Source organism: Rhinolophus ferrumequinum, assembly GCF_004115265.2.
Source record: "Rhinolophus ferrumequinum isolate MPI-CBG mRhiFer1 chromosome 3 unlocalized genomic scaffold, mRhiFer1_v1.p scaffold_36_arrow_ctg1_4, whole genome shotgun sequence".
Taxonomy (NCBI): Eukaryota; Metazoa; Chordata; class Mammalia; order Chiroptera; family Rhinolophidae; genus Rhinolophus; species Rhinolophus ferrumequinum.
In genome coordinates, this window is record NW_022680354.1 from 3,033,482 (window position 1) to 3,054,033 (window position 20,552).

At 48.8% G+C, this 20,552-nt stretch overlaps 1 protein-coding gene across 2 annotated transcripts; it reads right to left on the reverse strand.

Moving 5' to 3' along the window:
* Positions 1–39: 39 nt before the first annotated feature.
* PDCD2 (programmed cell death 2) lies at positions 40–9,538 on the reverse strand. Of its 2 annotated transcripts, none has more exons than XM_033100435.1 (6): positions 9,202–9,538; positions 8,443–8,685; positions 7,959–8,042; positions 6,576–6,679; positions 5,414–5,527; positions 40–4,217 (listed from the first exon to the last, which is right to left on the reverse strand). In XM_033100435.1, exons 1-6 carry the CDS (start codon positions 9,482–9,484, stop codon positions 4,059–4,061), a joined length of 987 nt encoding a protein of 328 aa, XP_032956326.1. In that variant the 5' UTR covers positions 9,485–9,538; the 3' UTR covers positions 40–4,058. The 2 variants fall into 2 exon arrangements, with proteins under 2 accessions (XP_032956326.1, XP_032956325.1); XM_033100434.1 differs by having other exon boundaries at positions 7,959–8,087.
* Positions 9,539–20,552: the final 11,014 nt, after the last annotated feature.

Sequence of the window (20,552 nt, forward strand, 5' to 3'; positions counted from 1 at the left end):
ATGAGAACGAACAGCTGTAAATATTTTCTTTCTTCACAGTGCTCTGTACAATAAATGCTGTTTATAAAGTGTTAGGTTGGTGTTATAAATGGTGCCCTGTAAGGTCCATGTGGTCATACTGTGAAAAAGTTGTATTTCAGATATAATGCCTGAAACCATTTCAGTGTGTGTCTGCTTGCTTGCTGTCTCAATCCACATTTCATTGTCCGTTGCACTGAAAGTAGATGAACTGCCTGAAAATGTAAGGCTGCTCACGAAAGAGGTCCTTACTGCCCTCCATATATTGAACGCCTCCCCCTTCCCACATAACACTGCCCGTAATTCTCTCTCTGACCCTGCAAAAACCACCTAGAACCTTGTCGGCCATCCCAGAAGCCCCTCTTTCGGCTCCAATCCAGCCACCAGCCCCACGACCCCCTGTAAATATCCATTACCCTAATAGAGGTTAGTCTTCCATTTAAAAAAAAAAAGATATTTATTCCTGAAGATTTATTCCTTTATTCCTGAAGTTTCCTCTCCATCTCTTTTCCTTAACGTTTCAGGCTGTTTGGCTGGTGGTTTCCTATCCTGTGTTTTGCTGTTTGCACACTCACGGTGCAGTTCAGTGTGGGCATCGTTCTCTGGTTCCTGTGAATGGGCCGCTGTATCCAGAGCCTTGATCCCTTTTGTAAAGACTGCAAGTGGCGTGTTCTTTCGTTAGGAATCAAGTGTTTGGTTGTTTCTCTTCTCATCGATCCATTAATTTGTTAGTGGGTTGCAAATGGTGAAATTCTAATAGTTTCATTTGTTTTTCATATGTTCATTGAATACTTTTTTAAAGTGATGCACTTCATACACCAGGATAAGTGCTTGCGTTTTTCCCTTTGAAAATTTTCAAGGTAAAATACCTCATGAATTCACAGATATACCCAACTCAAATTCAGGACCATAGGGGTTTTATTTGATCGATTCTTTAATATTTATTACCTTTTACACTGAGAATTCTTACTTTTTAAAAACACACGGGATGACTTAAAATACCCTATGGGTAGTTATTTATCCCACATGAAAACACACAGTCTTACAATAACAAGATCACCATCAATATGAATGTCGAAAGCATTGAAACATATTTGTTATGGTGCATTCTGAGTTGTCAAAGGGTGCGCAGACCAGGACTCAGCTCTGTCAGAAGACAGGTTATTGGGGTGCTGTCTACAGTGGGGCTGAGCGGTCAGGACAGGCCGTCTGGGCCCAGCAGGGTTCTTGGGTGATGGGCAGGAACCCTTCCTGGGATGAAGTTATCCTGAAGCCAAAGGAGACATCTCTCATGTGTTCAGTAGGGTTCAAAGCTGGGTCCCAGTGTCTTCTGCTGCAGAACAAGCCTGTCTACATTAAGACCCAGAGGATGGCAGGGGTGCGGGGTGGAGAGCGAGAGGGGGAGCACGTGCTCCCGAACCATCCTAGTCCCTATTTAGTCTTAAGCCAGCTCCACATCTATATGAACCCCTTTCCACTTAAATGATTTCAGTTATGTCATTTGCAACTAAGGGTCCTGACTCATAGAAAAGTTAGGATCAACTGATGAGTAGAAATTTAGCAGCCTGCTGAGACTACAAGCAGCATTCTAGGCCAAAGTTACATGACTTCAGGTGTTACAGTGAAGTCTTTAATCCATTTTGTTAATTTTTGAGTGGTGTAAGAAATGGGTCCAGTTGCACTTTTTTTTTACATGTGAATATCCAATTTTCTCAGCACCACTTATTGAAAAGACTCTTCTCCACTGAGTATTGGCTCCCTTGTCACGTATTAGTTGACCATATAGACGTGGGTTTATTTCTGGGCTCAATTCAGTTCCATTGGTTTATTTCTCTGTTTTTAGGCCATTACCACAGTGTTTTGATGACTTGCTTTATAATATAGCTTGAAATCAGGAAGTATGGTACCTCCTTCTTTGTTCTTCTTTCTCAGGTTTTCTTTGGCTGTTCTGTGTCTTTTGTGGTTTCATATACATTTGAAGAGTTTTTTCTCCTGTGAAAAATGCTACTGGACTCTTGACAGGGACTGCATTGAATCTATAGATAGCTTTTGGCAGTAACATTTTAACAACATTAATTCTTCCAATCTGGAACACGGATCCCTCTCCATTTATTTGTCTTCAATTTCTTTCATCAGTGTCTTGTAGTTGTCAGAATAGAGACCTTTCACCTCCTTAAATTTACTCCTAAGTATTTTATTGTTTTCGATGCTATTATAAACGGGACCAAGTTATTTCCTTTTCAGGAAACTGGTTTAGTGTTAGCTGTTTTTAACACGGTCACCAAGTGGGCGCTGTGACACTTACTTTCTGGTGATTTGGGCTAGCTGTCTCCCAATGGAGAGGGCCTGTGAACTCTCACCATCATCTCCAGAGCTTGCTGGGGATACACACCTAAAGGACAGTTTGGCTGATGACACCAACATGCCTGTAAGAAGGTCCACGTCGTCTGGTAATGTCTCCAGGAACAGACCTTAATGAATTTGCTGGAAAATCCTTAGCAGTCAGGATGCTTTTCTGTTTTGCAAAACTTAACTATATGTAACATATCCTGATTATGAGTATTACTTATAATTTGAAGGTCCCACGAGTCATTTTCCAGAAGCCACTGAGATACTTACCAAACATGACCCTTGCCACCAGTTGATGGGAACTTTTCACATGTCCTCCAGTAACCATGGGCTGTCTCACCATAGTTATGGGTGATTATGATTTCAATTTAATACCATTCCCTCCGTCTTTAAACATTGTATGTAACCAGTCTCCCCATGGGAATTTCATGCTGCGGTTTCGTGGCACTGTTTTATGTGCATGTCTCTACGAGTTACGTGTACATACGTGCAGCACACAACGCGGACCACTCAGCCAGGACTTGGATGTATAAAGCCAAGTACTCAAGGACATCAACAAACACTGTCACCTCCAAAGCAGTGTGTACAGTGGCAGTGCCTTTCAGGGTTAGCAGGGCGTGTGAAGAGCGACCCAGTAACCATGAGAAAGTCACCAGAATTAGCTAACAGCAGCCAGCAGCTTTGCCTGTGCTGAGCAGGTGTCCCTGGGGCTATGGGAAGCAGGGCTTCTCACAAGGGAACTACACCGCTTGGGGCTGCGGGAGCCTCAGGACGGTTGAGGGCAGAGGTTCAGAAACCACTGTGCTAACACTGTCCCACATCTGAAAGCTGAGCTCTGGGCCAGATGTCCCTGGGGCGCCCTAGGGAATCCCGACGGCCCAATCCTGCACCTTAGTCTGGTTTCCTTGCCTGTGCACAACGGTGTGAGGTGCAAAGGGAGACCAGTGCTCTCGCCTGTCAGTCTCATCTGTACGCTGACCACTGGCTGACCAAGGTCAGTTTCAAAGTCAGGCTGTCTGATCGCAAACCTTCTCCTGATCCTAACTGCAGCTATTTCAGAACTGTTGGGCATCCCTCTCTACTCACGGCCCAGTATTTTCACGTCTAGGCTTCCACGAATACTAGAGCCTGTGACAGACAATCACCAGCAGACCATCCCTTTGCGATTATACCCAAATATTTTTCTCTGTAACTATGCAAATTTCAGGGGAGAAAATGATCTGAGTGGTTTGACTTAATTAGGCACATTTAACCCATCTTTATTGAAGAAATATACATATAAGAAAATTGTTTCACTTAGCCCACCATTCAGCCCACCTAGTATGTGTTTTCCAGATTGATTTCTGTGCTCTACACATACACAGATATTTTTACAAAAACCTAGTCATACTATGAATACCACCTATAAAAGTATCAGGGTGTCAATTTAGATCTTTATCATACTTGGTGTGCACGCAGGTCTCTATCATAAAAACTGCATAGCCTTCCACTGTACAGATATCCCAAAATGTATGGAATTCCATCATTGGACATTTCTGCTTCCCTACTATTTAGACATTGGAAACAATGCCTAAAACAAGGTCTCTGTACCTCGATCTCTGGTACAATTACTTCCTTAGGGCAAAGTCCTAACAACTGGAACAGCGAGGTCTAAGAGATCACAAGCATTTCAAAGCTTGACGACGGGGTCTTTAAGGTGTATCTGTTACATCTTGTTTCCAAACAAACTCCTCGGTGTAGCCAGTGCCTTGTCTACAGCTTTCGACGCAGGTGAAGATGGCCAGGACACCCCAATCGACACTCCTGCCCAGTCTGTCGGCCTTTAGGTAGTTGAGCAGCTGAGGCATGACCTGAGAAGAGGGTGATAGTCACACCTGCTTCAAGGCAAGGAGGACAGTCTGCTTTTGACAGACCTTCCCTGCCAGGGTGACTGTAGGGTCCCTGAGCTCGCAATCTCCACACCACACAGCAGAATTATAGACATTACAGAACAAGCACATTTGACCTAAAAATATTTTACAACTCTATTCCTTCAAAACCCCTCTGTATTTCACTTGGTCTTCATTTGGTCTTTGTTTTCCACTTGAGAAAGAAGTTCCCAAGTACAGTGGACTGGCTGATCTATGTGGCTCAGCTGGAAACCTAATTATTTTTATCAATAACACATCACAAAATAGGACTGAGACTTCCACTTGGGCAACTTTGACTTTCTGCCATTTGAAAGCTGAATAGTAGATGCTCTTACTGTGACTGAAGAAACTCGAATAGTAATGAGGACAAGATGGAAACCGACGTGTCTGTACAGAAGCCAAGGTGTCAGCTGGCAAAAGGAAGACCCACAACTGCCACCACGGATAGGAACACGCTTCACACACCGTCAGCTCATGTTGGGGTCCAAGAACCAATCGGTTTTGGAGGCAGTCCTCAAAATACCTTTCTATCACCTACCACTTTGTAAGGTGCATGAATCCACGGAAGAGCAATGAATGCCACTCAACCCAAAATGATTTTGATGCTAACAATTTGTGGAAAATCATTTATCTTAATGATTACATCCACTTGTTTTCTTTATAAATCCACAAACCAAGACTAACAGAATAAGGTTCCAAAACACTCCTGCAACAAGGTACAGAATCAGACCTTAATTAATGGAATAAAATATATTATGTAAAATTAGAAAGGTAACCATAGAGCCTAAAAATAACAATATAACTGCACTGGGAGGTAAGGTCAGGTGTGCTGATAGTGGAAGCGAGTACCTTTAAATCCTCATGACTGCACAAGTCAGTCAACACAGGTCTAAAAACCAGCAAAGTGACCGATGTCAGAAAAAGCATGTTATTTAGAGAAAGAAAAAACTACTGGATAAAGCAGTAAAAGACAATTTTAAGCCATGAGGTTGGGCAGGAAGTTTCTGATTTTCACTATGGCACCTTCTATAAAGCCATCTAGACCTCTGTGCAGGTTCCTTTTGTCAAGTTTTTAATGTTTGAAAACATAAACTTGGGTGACTATGTACTGAAATAGTCTGTATTTAAGGTCATACCTGGAATTCAAATAGCCTCCTGGCACCACAGGGGCAATCTGGAATGTCCTTTTCCTGTGGGATATTTTCACCGGAGATCCAGATGGGGGCAATCCCTCGGCCGTATCTGAGAATCTAAAATCAATCACGGTCATGTCCCAACCAGTGACACGTCACCTAAGTTTGCAGTGGCAGTGTGCGATCTGATGGTTATTTGGAAGAACTCTGTGCCTGCTCCCACACTTGATGGAACAGCCTTCCACTTACTGTCAGTAAGGCGGCTTACTGTCTCCTCAGACCTGGCACCCTTATTGCCTTCTCTGTTTCATCAAAGCAATCCTGCAGCTATCTGCCTCACAACTTCAGAATTTATTTCTTAGGTGACGTGGTCAGATTGAATCTTGTGACTGTTTGTGGAGGTCAAACAGAACCCTGTTCCCAGGACTGGGTCCTGAGACAGATTGCAGTCATCTTTGCCCTCCTACACATGAGCTGTACTTAGGGGTTTTACAAGGGACAAATAAATACCACATGAAACACAGTGTTTAGGCCAACTACAAACAGGTAAATGCCATCACAATAAGGCCTTATGTAACAACTGAGGTTTTCCCATTTTGTTAAAAGCACACCCACTGCAAACAAGCACTTTCTCGGTGGTCCAGACCTAGACCTCTTCTCCCTGTGAGCCCAGGACAGCTGATCCAGTGACTGGTTTATGGGCATTTAACTGAGGTTTCTCTAAGGACTGCTGTTCATGATGAGGGGAGTCAAGGAGAACAACACTGAAGACAGCAACGTGCGGAAACACAATCCCCCTCTATTCTTTCCACATTGCAGATGCGGTTATGTCAGCTCAGGATGTAACTCAGGATCCAGGATCCTTTTCACCAAATCAGTGTCTCTGTGTTAATATGTCCTGTTAGTTTTACAAGCCAAAGGCCCCTGTAGTCACTGGTGCCTGAACTCCATGTGTCGCAGGCCACATGTCTCCCCCAACACTGCCATTAGGATAAACCCCACATGATGGACAGCACAGCTGTTGTCCTTCCGTAACTACTGGTAGGACCTGTCCTGTGAACACCTTACCTATGTGCGAAGGATGGCTTACAAGACAGCTTTAGTGATGACACCCCTAAACACTTCTTGGAAGAACACAAAAGGGGCTATACGAGTTCTACCTTACCTGCTCTGGTTCTGTGGCTATTTTAGTTTTAAACTTCTGGAAAATTTTATCTTCCCTGGATTCATGTTTTGCCATAGAATCCAGTTCTTCCTCAGGTGCTTCACCTGAAAAACCATCAACATAATTATTACGGCAACAGGAATGATCCCCGTAACTTGACAATTCACATCTGCTGAGGTGGCCAGTTTCAAAGAACCAGCTTAGTGTTAAACCAGACTGTGGAGGCTGCATGCCCCCACAGGCTCTCCCGACTTAAATTCCTTCAAGCTGGTGCTTCAAGACCATCTGAACATCCTGGTACTCCAGAAGCACTATTTACTATGCAGGCTGCTAGTGAGCGCTTCTCTTTAAAGCTTCACATTTATAAGAACAGACCCAAGTCCCAGGCTCAGGATTGCTGTGCACACACGACAGGACACCCAACAAACACGAGCCCTTGCTATCACCACTGTCCTTAAACCGTCTGCACTCGTGTCTCAATTCTGCCCATGTCATATGCCTTCCTCTTCCTACTGGTACATGCGCTCTGTCATCACATGCTCACGGTGTACCTGTCAGCTCGTTCCTTTTCCATTCTCACTTACTGGAACCCCAGCTAACGGCACCACTGCTGTCCACAACAGGATTTAGTGTATGTAACATGTATCAGGTTATTTTTAATATCCTGAATATGAAGTACAGACTAGTAAGTCAACATTGTAACCTGGGATCCAATCTAGTGGTTTAGAGCTCGAGTTCTAGTCAGTGAGACTGAGCGCGAACTCCAGCTGTAAAACTTACAGCCAAGAACCTCAACTTCCTCATCGCAAAAGGGGGTACAGTTGTTAATTCACTATGGATTTTAATGAGATCATACACAAACAGCCCTTGATGTAGAATAAGTGGTGGTAAATGCTGGCTACCAACCAGCATCGTAGGTATGTGGTCAGCGCAGGCACTGGAGTACAATCAGCTCTGGAGATCTAACAAAATCACACATCTAAAACTGGCCGGGTCAGAGAAACTAACTTTGAAAAGTCCCCTGCTGCTGACCAAACACTATGCCAAGCACTGTCACATACACCACCTTGATCTGAGGACAGTCTGCTACCCCTTGAACTCACCCATTTTCCAGCATCTCTTGCAGCCCTACCCAAGTGACCTCCTGGACACTTCTTGTGACATATTTGTATAAAAACCAAGACAGACCTGATATATGCCAAGCAGGGGAAGTACAGGAAGGATACTTTCAAAGGAGGCAAAGTTAGGAAATTGTATACCTGTACCACAGCTTCCAAAGTGGATTGAGTTTTCCTCTCTGTACCTCTCTTGACATACTTAGCCCTTTCTTTTGAGCACTATGTTTAATCACTTCATGAACAAAGTTCTGAATTGACTCCTTACCCATGCTCCCTGTAATCTCCGATTCATCTGTTTCTACAACTTCAGGTGTAATCTCATCTTCTGTTTCTATTACAATTTCAAATTCTGGAAAAAGGAAATTGTGGTCTGGAACTGTATTGTCCAAATTATCTGAAACAAAAAAGGTAACTAGCACCGTTAGCAATAATTTATTTTTGAAGATAGTCTGATAAACTCTTACATCTAAAGTAGATCCCATGTAGTAACAGTTTTCCCTAGTAAACTAATCCATATATTTCCAGCATTTCAGGTCACGAGTCATAAATTAAATGCCTCTATGAAGGCAAGGCTGGGACACAACTAAGTGGGCAAAACCTCAAAGTTCCTTTCAGAAAGTCCTTACTATCAAACTTCTGAAAAGTATTATGCCTTTTCTAATTTTAACTTTTACCCTCGAAATAAAAGATTTGGGTTGACAGATGTTATGAAACTAAGCTGAAATTTAAAAATAAAAAACTGGACTCACCTGATTGTGTACAAGCCTGTTTATGTCCTAATTTCCAATCTAGAGTCTGATGCTCCTTACTGCAGTAATGTGCCTTGTGACATCTAGAGCATGTTTTGGGTCCTAAACAGCCACAAACCCTGCAGAGATGAGCTCCAGACTTGAGCTGGAGGCACACGGATTCTCCTGTCTCAGGAGGAGGAGACTCAGAAGGTGGTTCATAGGAGTAAAAGTCATTTTTCCTTGGTAGCTGATTTCTAAAAACTGAGAGAAAATGAGGAGAAACAATGTATTTTTAAATAAAACAATATGTCAACTCAAATGTTTGAGCCTCCATTCCATAAAGGACAGAAAAGCCACCTATTTCTTGAAAAGATAAATAGAGGGCAGTTTTTGCTTTCAGGAAGCTTATTTTCTGAAAGGAGAGAAAAGGAAAAAAGTGCAAAAGAAACTCTTAATTATAAGTCTAGAAAATAGTTTGATACCCCCATCTCAGTTCTGCACTGATGCAAACTAATCAAATTAATCACGAGACTAACGATCCGGAAAAATATGAAAAAGCTATTGGGACCCAGTTATCTGAAAACCGACCATTTTTAGTATCTGCATGTAACCACGCATACTTAGTACCAATTAGGCCACACGCCGGGAGCTAGGAACGCGCGAGCACGCAGAACCGGGGCCGAGCGGGAAACCCTCGCGGGGGCACGGACACCGGAGGAAGCAGCGCCGTCCCCCGTCCGCCCACAGCCCTGCTGGCGCCAAGTGCGGGCCGCTCACCGCGCAGGCCGGCGCAGCACGGCGGCGCCCGGCAGCAGAAGAGGAATAGGGCGCGATGGAAGGCGTCGGCTCTGCCGGGCAGGGGCGCGTACAGCTGCAGCACGAAGGCCAGCGGGCGGCCGCACAGCGTGCAGGCCAGCTCCGCGGGCCCTGGCAGCCCGGCCTCACCGAGCCACGCCGGCCGCCCGCCCACCTTGCTGGGGAACTGCTCGCTGCGCAGCCGCCACGCCGGCGCCGCCTCCGCGAAGCCCAGCTCTGCCGGTCCAGCGCGTGTGGACGCCATGGAGCGCGGGGAACCCGGCGCTCGGACAGCCGCAACATCCGGCCGGAAGGCGGAAGTGGGGCACCGGAAAGCGCGTAGGCAGCTGTCCAGAAGCGATTGGACAACAGGGGCGAGGGGGCGTGGCTAACTTCCCCTCCGTGACTGGGTCGGAGCGCGTCCGCCTACGTGGGCCTTCGGGGTGTCGGGATCCCGCGGTTTGTGGGGCCGGTTAGGCTGCTTAAGGGCTCTGTGTCGCGGGTGCTGGAACCTTTGTGATAGTCCGGCATGTACTATGGGGACACTCAAGAGGACACTTCTGCTCCCCTGTTGTTTTCACCTCACAGTAAACAGTGAGCACCTGGCCTTTTTAAAAAATTTTATGGGAGAATATTGAGGAACAGCGTGTTTCTCCAGGACCCATCAGCTCCAAGTCACTGTCCTTTAATCTAGTTGTGGAGGGCGCAGCTCAGCTCCAAGTCCAGTCGCCCGTTTTCCATCTTTAGTTGCAGGGGGCGCAGCCCACCATCCCACGCGGGAATTGAACTGGGCAACCTTGTAGTTGAGCTCCTGCTCTAACCAACTGAGCCATCCGGCCAACCCTCTTTTCATTGTTGTAACTACCTGCCCAGATATCCTGTGGAGCAGTTGCCTCTCTGTCCTTCAGACTTTCTGCAAGCTTGCACATCATCACACTTGACAAGAGAGTTTGTACACAGAACAGGGGTGGATGGGATTAAGCTACTCTATACGTTTCTCTGCAACTTGTCACTTCACAGAACACATCACAGGGACCTGCCAGGTCAGGAGCTGTGGCTTCTCTAGTCCTCATAATGTTGCATAAGGGAGGTCATTGGCCACAGCGATGCAGCCTTGCAATGCTATTGGACTTTGATGTCATTCAATTCAGTTGTCATTTCAGCAGTGCCACCAGGAACACTTGTGTGTGTCCTAAGGGACTGTATTAGTTTGCTTGGGCTGCCATAACATTGTGCCACGTTTGATGGTATAAACAGCAGACACGTATTTCCTCACAATTCTGGAGGCTAGAAGTTTGAGACGAGGGTATTGGCAGCGCTAGTTCCTCCTGAGCAGTCTCTTCTTGGCTTGTAGATTGGTGTCTTCTATGTGTCACGTGGGCCTCCCTCTGTGCTTCCAAGTGTCCTCACCTCTTCTAAGGATGCTGGTCATGTTGGATCAGGACCCACCCCAATGAACTCAATTAACCGTAATTACTTACTTAAAGACCATAAACCCAAATACAGGCCCATTCTGAAGTTATAGGGGCTGCTAAGTCAACCTGTGAGTTGGGTGACACGATTCAGCCCATAGTACATACTAACCCCTCACAGGGTTTTTGTAGGGTCCAACGGATCAGCCATGGCAGGTGCGTACCTGGTGCTTGGCTCTGCAGAAAGGGCTGCAGGATATGCTGTGCTGTTCATGGCAATTACTTCTCATGAAAATTCGCCTGCCTCACCCATCACTGGCCTGTAGCATTTCTGAGTTTGGAAAGGCAAGTGGAAAGCAACCCATCGAAGGGTTTGAGATTCCACGTAGCAGCCCTTGTCCTGGTCCTTGGTGCAGCCAGATTCAGGATCTCCAGACACAGCCGGGGGCCACTCAGATATCTGGAATGGTTGTAGTTGGAATTCATTTGTTCAACAATGTGTATTAAGAACCTACTACAAGCAGGCAGTTTTGGGACACTTAACATAACTCAGTGAATGAAGCAGACACAACCCCTGGAACTCAGTTCTAGTCATTGAGCCAGGCACACTAGACGCCACTCGCAGGTCCTGTCCACCACCCAGCAGATCTGATGCCCTCGTGGCTTCCTCTACATGTGGAGGCCTCTTCCCATATTCTGACCAGGCTGACCGGCCACAGGAAAGCCTACAGAAGTGAGTGGTGTTCGGGTACAGAAGGAGGGATCCATGGGGGAGAGTAGTGGGCGGGGAGGGCCTGGCAGAACGCTGATCGCACACATCTGGTCCCCACAGGAGGGCTGAGGTCTGGCGGCTTCCACTCCAGGAGAACAGGGGTCGCAGAGAGCTGTGGGTGGGTCCCAGGCCCCTGGTGCCAGCGTGGAGGCTGGGCTGAGTTGTCCCCCAGAGTCCCAGCCCCACCACTGTCTCAACTCTGCCTGTCCCTCTCCACACTCACCCCTCCTGACCACCCTCACCAGGCCTGGAACAGGTGTGCAAGCATCTGCTTACAGGTCGGCTTCACACCTCAGTCCAGATGCCCAGGTGCAGGGAGGCTGAGTGTGTCCAGGCCCTCGATAACTGTCAGTGGGAAGAAGAGACTCGCACAGGCTCTGCTAAACCTGCTGGGTGAACAGGACAGCCACATGGGTCGGCGGTGAGATAGGGTGGGATGTCCCCAGTGTAGGGGCCTAGACACAGCTGGTCCCAAACAAGGTGCCGTGGAGGGCACTGAGGAAGGAAAGGCCAGGACTCTGACTCTGCTGCCCACCTGCCGCTCCCCCAAGGCCACTTCTGTGGTGGGAACCTGCCCGCCAGCTGCAGGGCTGCGGCCAGCGCCTGCGCTGCGCCGGTTTCAAGCTGGAGCTGGTCTAAGTGCAGGTCAGCCTCCCACTGGGTGGGCCCACGCTCCTTCTCCGCGTCCACCTGGAGCAGCCAGACCCACTGAGGCCGAGGGGGAAGCTGAGGGGACCCAGACCCACTGAGGCCGAGCAGGAAGGCGAGGGGACCACAGTCTGGGAGGACTGTCTGGGGGTGGGGGTCGGGTTCCAGCCTGAGTTCCCTTGGAGGCAGTGGCATATTTACTCTTTGGAAAGCACCGGAAAGTCAGGCAGGTGCATGAGGCTGTCTCCTCATCCTGCTCAGACCAGAGCCGCATCCAGCTGTGTCTCTGCCAGCTGCACTAGTGCTGCAGCCAGTGTCAGCTCTGTCAAGCCCTCCAGAGCCAGAGCGAGCACCGGCCTCATGGTGCCAGCTGGCCCACTGACTCTGGTGAGTCCTCCATCTACAGCAGCACCTCTGACTAACAATAGGGCAGCTCCAACCCGAGCCTGGCTGCCCTGGCGCTGTGAGCACTGAGAAGCTGCCGAGGGACGAGAAGCTTAACGTCTCCGAGTTCCTTCCAAGGCTGGTGGCAGAGCAGTGGGCTCTCAGGGTGGGGGCACAGACCTTCCCTCTGACAGCAGCTGTCCTGGCCTGCCATTACCTGAGCCAGACTCCTGTGAGCTGGGTCCAAAGCCCAGCTCTGCCACTTACCACCTATGTGACCTGGCCACTTCCTTAGTCCCCGAGTCTTCGCTGTGGACCTGAGGACAGGAGAAGCAGACACTCAGGACCTGCAGCCCGAAGTGGCTGCGCCCATCAGATGAGGCATAACAGACACGACGCTGGGCGGGCCTGGCTGATGTATTGGGGGACGGGAGCTCACTGTGTGCCTGTCGCTGGGTCCCCCACCCATCTGCCCAGGAGGCTCAACAGCCTAGGCACTTATTATGCACCAGGTGTGTACTGAGCCTCAAGGGAGACACAGCCCATGGGTGTATCTGAACCTGAACAGGGAGTCAGATCCTGGGGGCTGACCAGGGTCCAGGAAAATGCCCCCTGGGACCAGCTTGGAGCAGACGCCCCTCCCCCTTCCCTGCCAGCACTGGGCCCTGGGTCATCCAGTGCTGGGGGCCTTCGGAGGACAGAGAACGAATCCCTGGGACTCACACAGGGCTCAGGCCCCATCCTGTTTCCTGAGCTCCAGCTCTGACGAGTGACCCCTGCCTGGGATTGAGGGGCTCTGTGGACATGAGCTGGGGGGCGGCAGGGCTAGGTGACACTCCCCTTTTCCCGTTGAGCTGTTCAAGATGGCGGTGCCCCACCATGGCCTGGGCTCTACATGGTCCTGAAAGGAAAGCCAGGCAGCGAGCACCTGGCACCCACCATTCGTGCCACTGTCATCCAGTTCAACAGTGTGGCCAGCGGCGTCCTCGCCACCTGCCTGGGAGACCTGGTGTTGATGCCCCGGTCAGGGCCAGGGTGCTGGGCCTGCAGCAGGTGCCGGGGTGGCTGTGGGAGGCCCAGCGGGGTCCTTCCCAGAGCCTTGAGAAGTGCCTGTTTGCCTGTCTTAGCTCGCGGGGCTGAAGTCGGCAGCCTGAGCCCCTGCACAGGGTCTGAGCCCCTCCTGCCAGGGGCACGCTGACCTTGAATCGCAGGTCCCAGTGGTGGGAGGCTCACTTCCTCCCTGGCTCCTTCCTTGGGTTGAGCTAAAATTCTCCATCCTCTGAGTGTCTCTCTTTGGGTCCTAAATGTGGCCTCCCTCAGCTCCCTGAGCATCTGTCTCACCCAGGAGGGGGACATGGAAATTGAGGGGGGCTGAGGATAGAGCAAGCAGGGCTCCCGCTCCCCCCTCACAGCTCCTCCCTGCCCAGAAACGAAGGACCCTTGGGAACTTCCCACGGCTCACCACCCTTTGTGTTCTGCAGAGCTCCCGCCTCGATCCACCACGTGAAGGAGACCAGGGACATCTCCAGGTGGGTAGGCCTGTCCCCATAGCAGGACCAGGGTGGTGAGGGGTCTCCCATGTGTCTGCCATGGCTCCCTCAGCAGCTGGCACCTCCTGGGAGGCAGCCAACCTTGGGGACAGGGACTGGGCTGGTGGGTGGGGTCTCAGCCTCCCTGGGACCTCAGGCCACCAGTTGTGCTTCAGGGATCTGTTTCCTTAAGTGTCAGAACCTGGGTTGGGCCACATTGGAGATTTTCAAGTGTCCATAACAACAGATATCAGCCCATTTGAAACTCAAAGTGGCCAAACAGCTGCTCAATAGAAATAGGAAAGGTGACCAACATGACAGCCCCAGCCCAGTCCCATGAGACCTTCCTGCTCAGAGGGCCCCAGTGAACACGCTCACCCAGGCAGTTTGAAACACCAGATTTTCAAATGAAAGGAATAGGCACGTAATCCCTCCCCCACTTATTCCTCAGTGCCCCTTTCCCTATTTCTCCTCCACCCAGGATGAGCTCCTAACATTTAGAAAGCTCAGTATCGAAGATGGGTGTGTGTGTGTGTGTCTGTGTGTCTGTGTCTGTGTTTCTGTGCGTTTGATTCTGTTCCACTGGGCTGTGTGTCCAGTTTTATGCCAGTACCATATGGTTCTCATTTCGTAGCTTTGGAATACAGTCTGAAGTCAGGAAATGTGATGCCTCTAGCTTTGTTCTTTCTCAGGATTGCTTGAGCCAGTGGAAGTCTTATGTAGTCTGCATTTTAGGAGTTTTTCTCTATATGTGAAAAATGACACTGGAATTTTGATAGAGATTGCATTGAACTATATTCATGGCTTTGGGTAGTAGAGACATTTTAACAGTATGAATTCTACCATTTCATGAACACTGCATGTCCTTCCATTTATTTGTGTCTTTTTCAATTTTTTTCTGTCAATGTCTTATAGTTTTTCATTTACAGATATTTTAATTCCTTGGTTAAACTTACTCCTAAGTATTTTATCGTTTCTGATCTTATTGCAAATGAGACTGTTTTCTCTCTCTTTTTCTGATTGGTCTTTGTTAATGTATAGAAATAATCTAATTTTTCTGTGTATTTTGTATCCTGTGACCTTACTGAATATATTTACCAGTTCTAACAGATTTTTTTAGTGGGATCTTTAGGACTTTCTACATATAAGAGCATATCTTCTGCAAACAGAGACAATTCTTCTTTTCTGGTTTGGACGTCTTTTATTTCTCATTCTTGCCCAACTGCTCTGACTGGGACTTCCAGTAGCACATTGAATAAAAGTGGTCAGAGTGTAGACCTTCGTCTTTTTCCTGATCTTAGAGGGTAAACTTCCAACCTTCCAACATTTCACTGTTGAGCGTGATATTAGCAGTAACATGGGCCCTACATTTTGTTGAGGTAGGTTTCATGTATACCTAGTTTGTTGAAGAGTTTTATTTGTAAAAGGATGTTGAGGTGTTAGGGTTAGGGTCAGTCAGGATCAAGGAAGGGGTTAAAGGTCAGAATAAGTCAGGGTTGGTGTTAGAGGGCTAATGTCATGGTCAGAGGGTCACAGTTTAGAGTGTAAGGATCAGGGTTGAGGGTCTCAGTGTCAAGCGGTAGGGTTAACATTTAAGGTTGGAGGTTGGGGGTTAGGATTAGAGGGTTAGGGTCAGTTTAAGCCTTACTGGCACACTTCCTCTTCCCCTTCTTTATCTCTGTGAGGCTTCCAGGATGGACAGGACTCGCCCAGGGTCACTCATGATCAGGGTTTGAGGGGACCATTCGTTGTCTGTCCCACAGTCCTGGACTCTGGTCACTGGTTTAAATTCAACGCAGTCCAGGGCTGTGGGGGGCCTGAGTTACACAGGGTTTCCACCTGCCTTTCCACCAGGGAAGGGGTGGTAGCCCCCAGTTCCAGCTCAGCCCTGACACATGAGGGCACTCAGTAGACACGTGGATTTATACAGGACTGGGTGCAATGACCTGCCAGGTGCCAGGTGCAGCCTTCCTGAGGGCTGGTGGGGCCCTCCTGGGACTGGCTGTCTCCTTTGTCCCATCTGAGTGGGCAGCAGGAGACAGTCATGTCTCAGGCAGGACGGCCCCAGGCCTCTGACCATCCAAGGAGGCATTGCAGTCCTCCAGCTCAGGACAGCCAGGCCCTGTCAAGCCCCCAGGGCCAGTTATTGAGCTGACCATGGTGCTGGGGCAATTGAACAGCTACCTGGGCAGTGTCGACAGCCCCTTGGGATGTTTCAATTCCCAACATCCATGTGGTGAGACAAGCACCTCCTATCTCACAGCCCATTAGCCAGCCAAGAGAGGTGAGAACCCTGCAACCATTAAATGTGGCCTGGCCACAACAGCCACACAGCAGCCCGTGGCCCCGCAATCCTTTGGCCTCTCGGTGGTAACAAGCCTCTGACGTTCACACTCAGTGAGGATCACAGATGTGGGTCCAGCTGCGTCTCCCAGTGGACAGTCGCACACTGAGGTCAACGAGAGTGTGAGAACTGGGACCTGCCAGGCCCAAACCCGTTAAACTTGCCTCTTGCAAGCACTGATGTACTTCTGCCCTTACAAAGTATTAATTTGTTTTACTTCAATAAGTGTGTCCAGTCCCTGGCAGACAAAAAAGTCCTGGCTGACACAGCAGAATCAATAATCCCTGAGACTCTCTCTGGATGGTGTCCTCACTGAGCGGGGCACATGGGGGGGAGGGGCGGGTGACATGAGGACACTGGATGGGGTCAAACCTTAGGGGACCTGCTGAATAGCTCTGTTCCAGTTACTTTCCTGTCTCAGGTGAGGGAACCCCAGGACAAGAGGAGAACCAGCAGGGGAAGGGGTCCTGGAAGGCTAATTGATCTGTTTGTATTTTCTGTATTTTAAGGTACATTTTATGAATGAGTATTTTTACTAGGAAATCACCCATTTCAATGAAATAGGTTTCTCTTATTTTATTTTCAATTTCTCCTCTTTTTATATATATATTTTTTGTTTTACAGAATTTTTACAGTTAAAGAACAAATGTTGATGCATTATTATTCACTAAAGTCTGTATCTCATTCAGTTTCCCACATTCAGGCTCAGTCTCAGTGCTGGAGACTCTATCTGTTAAAGCCCCCACTGACTATCCAACCATAAAGGATAATGCTATGCTGCCACCTGTAACCATACTGTGGTGTTATGATAGGAAACGAGGCCAGGAGAAGAAACAGGTCTGATAGAGTCTGACACTGTACCAATGGTACACAATTTATTTTCTAGCCTGCGGGGGAAGCTGTTGGTAGTTGTAGGCACAGGAAATGACAGGATTAGATCCCTAACTTAGCTGGACACAGTGTGGAGGTTGCACAGGACGAGAGAAGGACGGGAGCAGGGAGACCAGTGAGAAGAGCGGTGAGAGGCGCTCTGGCCTGAGCTGAGACAAGGGCCTTGAATTTGGAGATGAGCAGGGTTTGAAGACCAGGGAGGGGCTGTGGTGAGCGCTGCCCTGAGGATGAAGCTGGCACAGATGCCAGAGTCAGCACTCGGGACTGTGGCTGTGTGGACACCAAAAGGAGAGCTCATTTTGCCACAAGGAGACTATTTGCTAAACTCTTGATCCTTCCAGCCCATAGAGGTAGAGAAAGGACTGGGAAGGGGAGAGGGAGGGGGCGTGAGGGCCCATCACCTGTGGGGCAGGAGCTGACCTGCGTCACCTCACTGACCTCACAGCCACCGGAGAGGGAGCGGTTATCCCCACCTGACAGGTGAGGAGCCTGACTTTCCATGTCTTTGTCTGAAGTCACACAGCTGGTACTTGGAGGAGACAGAAGCCAGCCCTGCGCCTGTCTGAGGCTCAGGCTCTTCCCCCATAAGGAAAGTGTCACCCCAGACTCCATTCTGAGCAGCCAGGAAGCTCTTGTCAGTTGTGACCTCAGAGGAAGGGAACATGGGGAGAAGCAGAGCCGTCCTCGGGGCTGAGGAGGAAGAGATTTTAAAAGGCCCAAGCACAGGCATCACATAGCTGTGGGGGAGTCGTTGTCACAGGGATTTGGTGCTGCTTGTCCTCCTGTGAAGGGCCAGGCCACCATCTCCCTCCCCACCTGTTCCTGTCCCCATCTGCCTGCCCTGGTCCCATCCCAAAACCAGCCTGGGCAAGTGCAGGGAGAGATGGACAATTAGGTTTTCTGCAGATTTTCCTCAATAGAATAACCAGGACTCCACCCAATGCTGCAAGGACTGTTTCGATCACTCTGTTTGTCCAGGATCCCTTGTGTGCAACCTCTACTGGCCCATGTGGGCCCATTTCAGCCTCGGTTCTGGACTCAGAACTGTGTTAGAATCAGTATTCATTTTAAATACCTGTGAAATGGAGGTAATAATTGTGTGTGCCTCATCTGGAAAATGGGAGCAGTGGGTGAGATGAGGTCTGGGAAGGGCCTAAAACATGATTTATCTCACAATGAGCTCAGTCCCAGGGGCCTGGATTCTCACTTTAAGGCGGGTGGGCAGGGACACGCTCTCTGCTGCCACCTCCTGTGCATTTTGGAATTAACACCATGTGCAGGTCACCATGAAAAGCTATTCTCTGCTGCCATCTCGTGTGCATCTTGGGAATAGCACCTGAGTGGCAGTCAGGAAAAGGTCTTTTTCCAAAGTTTCAGAGCCAACGAAGAACGTGTCAGACCCAGGGCTGTACCCCAGGAGCAGTCATCTGTGCCTTAGAAGCTGCCTGCTGGAATGTGGAGTCCTCGAGGTGAAACCTGGCCCAGGGCTTGGCACACCTGAATTAACTGCCTTTTCGCCTGGCTCTTACCTATGCTGCCTTATGCTACCCTCCCCTCTTGCCTCCCAACATTCCCCGGGACCATTTTTCAACTCACAGTGTGCACAGAGAGACTCTGTAAGTCGCCACATCTCGGGTAGTGGGGTGCAAACCAAAGATTTATTTTTCATGTAAGAGAGGCAGCCCAGGATGACCACTCAAAAGGAACCCAGGTCTGAGAGCTGAAAGCCTGGGTATGGAAAGGCCACAGGGAGGCCGGCAGGGCTAGACTGCATCCCCACGGAGCGCTGGGGAGGCAGGCTGTGGTGGGATTCTAGGCTCTGGCCTGGGGACTGGGGCTGAAGGGGCTTTGGGGACTCCACTCCAGGTGCAGCATTTGCAGGGGGAGCTGAACACCAGGCTCCTTGGGCAGCTTTGCTGGAACAGCTGCTGCCCTGCACAGCTGTGGTAGCTGGACCTGTCTGGTGGGTGGGGGTAGAATTCCTTACCTCTGCCCTGGCATAAAGTGTCCAAGGCTGGGGCCACTTTTGGGTCCAGAGGGCTGGCCTGGCGTGGGAACTTCAGTCCTGGGGGGCCTAAAGGAATATACGGAAGACCTGGGGACACAGTGCCGGTTCCCATGTGTATGTATTAAATCTACTTATTTTGTCTTGCTAATCTGTTTCATGTCTATTTGATTATTACAGCAGTCAGAAGCCTGAGGGTAGAGGAAAGTCTGTTTCTCCCTCACAGAAGCAAGTAATCAGACATTTAATAAAAGGTGAAATTTAGAAGTGTATCTACATCACCGGGTCCTGAAATAAGATTCAACCATGTAACTAAACTAAGTTATTCTCAGGACTGAATGATTAGAGCCATGAAATATGGGACAATCTATTCATTTAACTTCTGGATGTGAAACTTGTATTAAAGTTACAAAGGTGGTAATGAAGAGGACCAAAAGTTTTGCCTTTGGGCACATTGACTTTAAGCTCCTTGTTAGGGAACAAAAGACTCTGAAACAGCCTTTGACTCTCCCCCTTTCCTGCCTAAGAGATGCAGATGGAAAGACCTGGTTTAGGGAGGGAACCTTGGCATCAACTCCTTAGCATAAGGTGGGAAGACGCCCAGGGGAGCCTGCTGATCACCCTTCCCCCAAGTCCCATTATTTTCTGCATATCCTAACAATTTACCTCCCGAGAGTGTGCCACTCTTCTAAATTACCTGCAAAGCACCCAATCTGAACTCGCTGCCTTTGGAATTTTTACATGTATGTGAATTCCCCACGTGCATATGTTAAAATTCTATTTTACGTTAATCTGATTGTATTAATTTTATGATTAGCTCAGCTAGAAAAAGTTATTAGGATAGGCAGAGAGCACACGGCCACGGGCCACGGGCCACGGGCCACGGGAAGAGGGGGGAGGAAAGGAAGGAAGATGTGAGAGGAAACAAAGAAAACAGAAATGCAATCACTCCTAAGGAAAGGTACACCTACAGCTAATTGTAATTGGCCATAACACTATTAGCATTGCAGGCAGGGAAAATTCTCCACCCCTTTGACAGTTCCTGCAGGGGAATGAATCCCTCCTCCTGGTGGGAAGGAGGCATCAACAAAGACATGCCCTGGGAACGCCCTAGAGACGCCCATAGATCACCTGTGATTCCACCCTGGAATATTTCCCGCCCTCATTCAGATATAATCCTAAATTTTCTTTGTTCCAGCTCAGTCGCTCTCCTGGTGGTCTTGTGCACTCCTGCATTTTGGGAATATATTTTCTTTCTTTTAGTAAATCCTTGGCCTGCTTGCCTTCGTTCATGATGCATTGTTCCTACATCCTGGAATGCCTTCTTGTGATGATACAAGGACCTGAT

Bases quoted from the DNA above. Each gene is read 5' to 3' on its own strand.
- PDCD2 (XM_033100434.1), bottom strand. From the start codon at position 9,484: ATGGCGTCCACACGCGCTGGACCGGCAGAGCTGGGCTTCGCGGAGGCG. The intron at 8,088-8,442 runs GTGAGTCCAGTT...TTTTTGTTTCAG, and splicing joins ACAGGCTTGTACACAATCAG to ATAATTTGGACAATACAGTT. The intron at 4,218-5,413 runs GTATGACCTTAA...CCCTCTTCTCAG, and splicing joins GGAGGCTATTTGAATTCCAG to GTCATGCCTCAGCTGCTCAA.